Here is an 8,538-nt window from a genome sequence, read left to right as displayed (position 1 = left end):
ATGCCTGGTTAATTTTTGTTGTGTTTTTTTTTTTTTTTTTCCTCTTTGCAGAGACAAGGATCTTGCCATGTTGCCAGGCTGGTCTCAAACTCTTGAACTCAAGGGATCCACCTTCCTCAGCCTCCCAAAGGCATGAGCCACTGTGCCCAGCCAAGCTCTCTTTAAAGATCTGTATTTTCTCTGGGGGTTTACTGTGTAATGGGTATTATGAATAACTCACACACCAGAGGTCCCACGCCTTCTGAGAGAAGAATCTACTGTCCTTTTCCCCTACAAGCTTTGAGGTATAATCAGAAACAATGAATGAGATACACACAAGCATCACAGATGAATCTTAAAAACATGATACCGAGCAAAAATAGCTGGCAGTGAAAAATAATGAACTGAAATGAGATTTACAGTACAATATAATTTATGTACATTAAAAACACAAACATACAACTAACAACCACATTTTCTAAGAATACATGCATATCAAGCACTTCAGAGTAACATACCTAAGCAGGGAAGTAAAGGAAGCTGGAGAGGAAGAGGTCAAATGAAATAAAGTAAAATAAGCAAACATCGGCTGGGCGCAGTGACTGACACCAGTAATCCCAGCACTTTGGGAGGCTGAGGTAGGCAGATCATGAGGTCAGGAGATCAAGACCATCCTGGTTAACACGGTGAAATCCTGTCTCTACTAAAAATACAAAAGATTAGCCAGGTGTGGTGGCATGCACCTGTAGTCTCAGCTACTCGGGAGGCTCAGGCAGGAGAATCTCTTGAACCTGGGAGGCAGAGGTTGCAGTGAGCTGAGATTGCACCACTGCACTCCAGCCTGGGCGACAGAGTGAGACTCCGTCTCAAAAACAAAAACAAAAAACAAGCATTGGTCCCAATCATATTGCACCATGGACTGAGAAATATAATTTATTGACCTCTGTGCACCCGAAGGTCAAAGGCAAAAGAAGGATAAAAGAAACTTTGTAATTCCTGTGCTAGGAGTGAGGAGGGATCCCTCTGCACAGAGAAGAGTAAATGAACCCACTTAGGTTATGCTTCCTCCTCCATCCTATTCTCTACCAGGCTTCCCAGTGAAGTCTGGAGAGGAGGCCATACCCCGTGACAGGGCCAGCAAACTTCCTTTATAGAGAACCACATAGGAAATATTCTAGGCTGTGCAGACCAGGCGGTCTCTCTAGCAACTACTCAGCTCTGCACTGTGGCTTAAAAGTAGCCAGAGACAATCTATAAATAAAACTTTATTTAAAAACAACAACAACAACGACAAGCAGCAGGCTGGATTTGGCCTGGGAGCTGCAATTTGCTGACCCCTGGCCTCAGGACCTGGCTTCCCAGAGCAGAGCCTCTCAGATGATTCTGTCATTCAAAAAAAAAAATATGACACATGAGGACAAATGCAAAGGCACCAAGCTTATTTACATTCAGAGAAAAAGAGCCCAAGGCCCCCGGGGTCTTCCATGGTAATAGAATCTCAGACACTCGGAGCATTCACTGCAGGGTAAATAACCCATGGGCAGAGTTCACGTCGTTTTTCATTTGATCAAGTCAAGAGCATGTTTCATAAGCAAATGCAATGCTCAGGAGCTTTTCAGAGTTTGTAGTGAGTGGCATGAATTTACATTCCCAGTCTCCCAGTAGAACTGTGGAAAGGGTGCCCTCTCTGCCTTTCTCAGACATCCTGGTTAAGTCCTGGGATGTTCCTTCCAAGAACCCCCATGCTGGACAGGAAGCTGCCCAGGCAATAACTAAACCCATGCCTGCCACTTATATTTCAGGAACTTAAGACAAAAGTATAAAGCCTTCAAAACTGTAATTGCTAGATGAATAGGCCAATCAAGCCCTGTAGATTCAAGTACAACGATCATCAGTGTGATTTTCAGATAACAATAGGAAAACGTAAGCAAAATCAAGTGCCTGGGCTGCTTTTTCCTCTCCCTTGGTCTGTTCACTTCTAGTTGCTAATTATTGTCTCTAGAGGTGCCTGCTTCCCATCTTGTTGTCCAGCAAGTGTCTCAGCCTCTCTCTCATTACTGAATCCCTGGCTATTTCCCAGCAGAGGGACAGCTTCCTCTGGCAGGGGAAGGACAGCCTGTACCCAGATTTAGCTGACATCTTAATTCAGTCCCGTAACAATGCCCTTATCTAAGATGATCCATTTGTTCCAAGTTAGATTTCCCAAGGCACCTCTCCCCTGCATTTTACTCAAGTCTATACTGCCACAGCCCCGATGCTCCACTCTCCTGACAAGAGGCTGTAAGGCAGAAAAGGACCCTTTTAAAGCCTGTATAAATTAGTGTCAGTCATAAAATTTACCCACCAAATTCCCCAGGAGTCCTCAGGTTAAGAGAGAGGTGAGGAGGAATCATTAGCTAGCATGCATGTCTGTTGGGGCCCATCAAGATTTCAGCTCCAGGTTCTGTACCTCCTGATCATGACAGGGAGGGAGTTCTTCAAGCTGACTTTGGGAAAAAAAAATTAACAAAGTCTCCATGGACCTATTATTCCCATATCTGGTTGTAAATCCAGAATATTGAGATATTGAAACTTGCTCACGAATGAAATACATTTTGTTAATTTCCCCCTAAGTCATAGGAAATTGTCCTCAGTAGGGTTAACTTTACCTGATTTGAAAGTTTATTGTTAGTTGAAAATGCTGAAATGTTAATCTGACTGCGTATGTTCCTGCAAGTAAATGTTACCTCAATAATTCAAAATGATGCTAAAAATGTTCATCTTTGCTCACCCATATGAAGCTTTGGGTACCCGATAATGACTACAACATTTGCATCTTCTGCATTTGCTGGGATGAGAGGAATGACTAACATAATTACTGAGTTTCCTTTCTTCTCTCTCTCTCTCTCTGCTCCTTTCTATCTCTCTCTCTCTCAAGGTCAACCATTGCTGTCGTTTTCTCAATTTTGCAACTTTGCCTTCTTTTTTTGTAGCAGTTCCGATATCTGGACACTCCAAGCTAAACCCATATGTCCCCTTTTAATCTTTGTAAACCTGCATTTCACTGAGAAGGAAAAACAAGTGTTCCTCCTCCTTTCCAGGCACAAAGGTGACAGAGGCTCAGGAGAGAAACAGAAAGACACAGAATTCCTTCCAGTTCTGGTGAACACTCTGGGCATTTTTTTTAAAAGGGGTGATCAGCTGACTTTTAATTCATAACAATATAGATGGCTAACATTGAGTGCTTACTGTATATCAGGTACTGTGCCAATCACTCGGTATTTTATCGTCACAACAGCCCAGTGCAAGAGACAATCATTGAATGCCTTTTTTATGTGGGGAAACAGAGGTATAGATAAGGGACTAGCCCAGGACACACAGCTAACAGAAGGGGTGGAAGCTGAAACCTGGCCCCTACTTTCAGCCTCTGTACTACAGCAGCAAAAGGAACAGAGGAGGATACCCTCCACAGTCTGGCCACTTTTGGTTATATAACTTCTTAAGGGATACCAGTCCTCATCATCCCATGTAGGATTTATTCAGTGCAAATTTAAAATGCCTGGTAGATTAATCTGGCAGCCAACACCTTATCACCTGCCTACCACGATCGTGAAATCAGTCCCTGACTGTATATAAACTCAGGTTATTCATAGCTGAGGAAAATTATGAATATATGTGATTCATGTATGTGTATGTAACTGTTAAAAGTATTACTGTAATGCCCTTTTCCTATCTTTAATCTTGTCTAAAGTGTTATCACTAGGGGCTTTTTGATGTCTGCCACCTAATCTCTTAGAATAGAGTTTTGTTTTTTCTGATTAAGTGTGCATATTGCATAAATCCATAGTTTAATAGAGACTGCATATGTTTTTGACATTTTTTTTTAAGAGAAATGTTTGTGCCTAGTCTGATAAAAAGATGCCACTCACCTCTTCAATGAGATGCTTTTTTGGACTATTTTTCGTGGTGTCTGTTGGGAGTAATGATGCATGTACGAAATGGCTTGGCTGAGTGGGAGTTGTAGAACTGCTTTTGGAACAATGCAAAACTAACTATCCTAAATATGCTCCAAACTGAAAACCTGGGCTCACTGGCACTTTTCTCTAATGGAGGTAATTATCCAAAGACAAACACACACACCAACAAAACCCTGGAACAACAGTGGTTAAGACCCCACCTCTATTTAGAGTTCTCAAAGGACCAGATGCTGTACTAAGCAATCTACACATGTGAAGTGGTTCCTGTAGATCTGGTACTCTATCATACCCACTTAACCGATGAGAAAACTGAGGTATAGAGAGACAAATCATACAGCTAGAGCCAAGATTTAGACAGATTCCATTCACTTGTTAGTTCTCTGAATCACCATGATGCTCAGTCAAGTGACACAACCTCAGCTGCTACGGGGGCCTGCAGGCAATTTGAGTGAGGTCAGCTGGTGCAAGAAAATGGGGGAGTGGTGGGGCTGTAGCAAATGGAGAGAGCCTAACCTAATGAAAGAGAGGGTGCTACTCACATCTGGCAGGCAAGCAGGCCCAGGGCAGCCAGATCTTTTGATTATCCACAGCAGCCAAAAATCTAGAGTTCAACGAGAAACCTTCCAATTTTTAAATGTTGGCATATAATTTGATAGAATCCTTTTGCATGTCAACAGCGCATACTTATAGTTCATGCTGAGCCCATGGGCTGCTGTCTTCCACCTCTACTACTCTGGCTCCCACCACATAGAGCCTCGGCTGCAATGTACTTGTTCTTAAATGTTACCTTCTCCATGGAAGTGCTCCTGGGTTCTGAGCTCTACTTCTTGATTCAGCTTTGTGAGCACATGCTGTTGAAGCCTGGAGGAGTGGGTGAATCCACCCGGATCAGTGCCCCATACTGCACTTTACATGCTCAAGTGCCAATTGCCTCTTCAAGCTTTCCTGTACTCTCCCTACTGGGACTTAATACCTTCTTTGCCTGAGTTTTCGTGAAACCATGAACAGTAGTTGGTTGTATTACATCTCCCTCTTACCTAGCACATTTCTGCTTTCTTTCTATTACAGTCTGTTGGCCTATTTCTCCCTATTACAGTCTAGAGGCCTGTTAAGAGTCAGCCTCCTGGAGACGGACCCAGAGTCTTATAAATTACCCCATTTTTCCTGCCTTTCTCCAAGGCTGAGATCATTTCTTAATAGGTTCACCTTAAGTATTTATTGAATTAAACATAAAAAGTGCAGTATTCGTAAAGCTTATGTTTGTATTACTGTGAGATAGGAGACAAGTTCATTTGCTTTAATAAAGACCTAAACATGCGAGCCGCACCTGGTTAGAGGCAGAGCTGTGGGCGGCGCGCACTCGCTAGCGACCGAGACCCACGCGGGGAGCCTCTGAGTGGAGGGAGCCCGCGCTGGGTGGGAGGGCCGGGAGTGAGGACCCTGGACTGTGGTCAGACCGAGCCGGGCGAGTAACGGCTTGAGGTGCGGCGGAGCCCTAACTAGGAACAGAATTAAATATGGGTGATGTTGAGAAAGGCAAGAAGATTTTTATTATGAAGTGTTCCCAGTGCCACACCGTTGAAAAGGGAGGCAAGCACAAGACTGGGCCAAATCTCCATGGTCTCTTCGGGCGGAAGACAGGTCAGGCCCCTGGATACTCTTACACAGCCGCCAATAAGAACAAAGGCATCGTATTCCATGGTGTATATGTGCCACATTTTCTTAATCCAGTAAAAAAGGATGAGTTTGCGTCCTTTGTAGGGACATGGATGCAGCTGGAAACCATCATTCTTAGCAAACTATCACAAGAAGAGAAAACCAAACACCGAATGTTCTCACTCATAGGTGGGAACTGAACAATGAGATCACTTGGACTCGGGAAGGGGAACATCACACACTGGGGCCTATCATGGGGAGGGGGGAGGGGGGAGGGATTGCATTGGGGAGTTATACATGATATAAATGATGAATTGATGGGTGCTGACGAATTGATGGGTGCAGCACACCAACATGGCACAAATATACATATGTAACAAACCTGCACGTTATGCACATGTACCCTAGAACTTAAAGTATAATTAAAAAATGAAAAAAAAAAAAAGAACAAAGGCATCACCTGGGGAGAGGACACACTGATGGAATATTTGGAGAATCCCAAGAAGTACATCCCTGGAACAAAAATGATCTTTGTCGGCATTAAGAAGAAGGAAGAAAGGGAAGACTTGATAGCTTATCTCAGAAAAGCTACTAATGAGTAATAATTGGCCGCTGTCTTATTTATTACAAAACAAATGTCTCATGACTTTTTTATGTGTACCATACTTTAATAGATCTCATACACCAGAATTCAGATCATGAATGACTGACAGAATATTTTGTTGGGCAATCCTGATTTAAAACTAAGACTGGCTTGTGGTTAAATGAATATGTTCAGTTTTTGAATTTTAATAGTAATTCCAATTCGGTAAATGCTATCACTGTTTACCCCTTCTAAAGATATGATTAGACTTTGTTAGTAATGTTCAACTTTTCACAAAGATGGTGAGTGCCATCTTAAAACTTACTGGAGATTGGTTTTGTATTTAGATTTATATAGCTGGTTATGTGAATATATTTAAATACTGGGGAAATTCCTTCACTGTCTCAGAACCAAGCAAGATTCACCTGTGTTTTGTGTTCATTTGCCTCTTAAAGGCAAGGGTTGAAGATAAATAAGGTAGCAATGTCTAGAGTTTTGGCCTTAACGATGCCAATCTAATTATAATTCCCTGTATTTAAAATGGTTCCTTTTACTTATTGAAAAACATTTTAGTATGGTTTATGTGTAATATTAAAGATTATTCAACACTTCTCACATCTTACAAATCTATAAGGTCACATGCTTTTAAAATAGTAGCAAGTTAAACTTCACTCTTGAATTCTTTACAATCTAAGTCAAACTAAGTTATAATTTAGGATTGTCTTTAAACAGCCATTCAGAAACATAAAACTGTAGAACTGTGTATTTGTGATTGGGAATGGTGCTTTTGCCAACTTAAAAGGATTAAAGTAGCAGAGATATACACAAATTTTAAATTATGTGTGATTGCAAGACTAAAGATAATTAAAAAGAAAACCACAGATCATGGAAAAAAAAAAAAAAAAAAAGACCTAAACATTCAGTTACTTTGCCTCTGCAAAACTCAGTTTTCTCATCTGTTAAGTATTAATTATTTAATACCCAAGTAAAAGAATCACTTAATTGATGTGGCCTGCTTAGCACAGCACTTGATGCATAAGAGGCACTCAGTAGAGGTTAGTTCTTGCTGTTATTGAACTTTCAAAAATCATACATGAGATTTAATAGAGTAGGACCAAGAGTCATCAGACACCAGGGGGTCTTATTACAGATGGTCCTCACATCATGGATTGGGGTCTTCAGGAACTCATAAAAGGTTTCTTTCAACTTAAGACAACAGCTACAGTTCTGTATGTATTTTTACTGTCAACGCTAATTGTTTATTTGAACCTAGTTAATACATATTTTTTCTTTCATCACAGAAATATGCATGAATCTAAATATGCATGAATCTAAATCTAAATGCATGAATGAATGTGCTAATTGCTCTCTGTTATGGACTGAATTGTATCCCTCCCAAATTGATATATTGAACTCCTAACCCCCAGTGCCTCTGAATGTGACTGTATTTGGAAATGGGGTCTTTAAAGAGGTAATTAAGGTTAAATGAGGTCGTATGGGTGGGCCCCAATCCAATCTGATAGCTGTCTATATAAGAAGAGGAAATTTGGACATACATAGAAACACTAGGGTAAGGGTCATGTGAGGAGATGGTGAGAAGGTGGTCATTGACAAGCCAAGGAGAGTGACTTCTGGAGAAATCAAACCTGCTGACACCTTAATCTGTACTTTTAGCATCCAGAACTATGAGAAAATAAATTTCTGTTGCTTAAGTCACCCCATCTGTAATATTTTGTTATGTAGGGAAGGAAAAAAATCCTTTTCTTTCTACCCCTCCAAGCTCTCAGCTGTACCCCCATAGCAAAAGACAGAATAACAAGAGAAAAACATTTTATTTATAATATATAAATATTTATGTTTTATGAAAGAGGAACGCTCATAAGGAAATGACCCCCCAAAAGCAGTTAGAATTGAATGCTTGTATACTGAATTGGACAAAGAGTAGTAAATTATAAAAAGGTGATAAGACAAAGGGGCTGAGAAGAGGGTAGTTAATCATAGAGAAATGGCTGGAAGATAACAGCTAGTTGAAAAAGGTTTGTTTGTGCCGATTTCTCTCAGTTTTAACTTCCGGTCCTTGAGGATAAGAATGTTACTTTCCTTCTGGTATAGGGAGGACAGTTTTCATGTGGGAGTTTTATCTCCTGCTTTCAGGAAGAAAAAGGGGAGGGCCAGAGAGCCCTTCTTGTACTCGCTGGTTTTTGAAGTGTCTTTAGCTTAAAATAATCCTTATACCCAAGGGGCATATTGTGGCGTGGCATATTCTGCTGTCCACAAACAATTACACCTTTCTTCCTTTGGACCTTAGCCTGTTTTCAGTCATGCAAATTCAGAAAATTGGAAGTGGGTATCTGCCAGAAGTAA

At 41.1% G+C, this 8,538-nt stretch overlaps 1 protein-coding gene across 1 annotated transcript; it reads left to right on the top strand.

Moving 5' to 3' along the window:
• The first annotated feature begins 5,445 nt into the window (after nucleotides 1–5,445).
• Nucleotides 5,446–7,062, top strand: LOC115898126 (cytochrome c-like). Its single transcript, XM_030931822.1, has 2 exons — nucleotides 5,446–5,621; nucleotides 6,045–7,062. Exons 1-2 carry the CDS (start codon nucleotides 5,453–5,455, stop codon nucleotides 6,191–6,193), a joined length of 318 nt encoding a protein of 105 aa, XP_030787682.1. The 5' UTR covers nucleotides 5,446–5,452; the 3' UTR covers nucleotides 6,194–7,062.
• Nucleotides 7,063–8,538: the final 1,476 nt, after the last annotated feature.

Source organism: Rhinopithecus roxellana, chromosome 6 (assembly GCF_007565055.1).
Source record: "Rhinopithecus roxellana isolate Shanxi Qingling chromosome 6, ASM756505v1, whole genome shotgun sequence".
NCBI classification, from domain to species: Eukaryota; Metazoa; Chordata; class Mammalia; order Primates; family Cercopithecidae; genus Rhinopithecus; species Rhinopithecus roxellana.
This window is presented reverse-complemented; position numbering and strand designations above follow the sequence as displayed.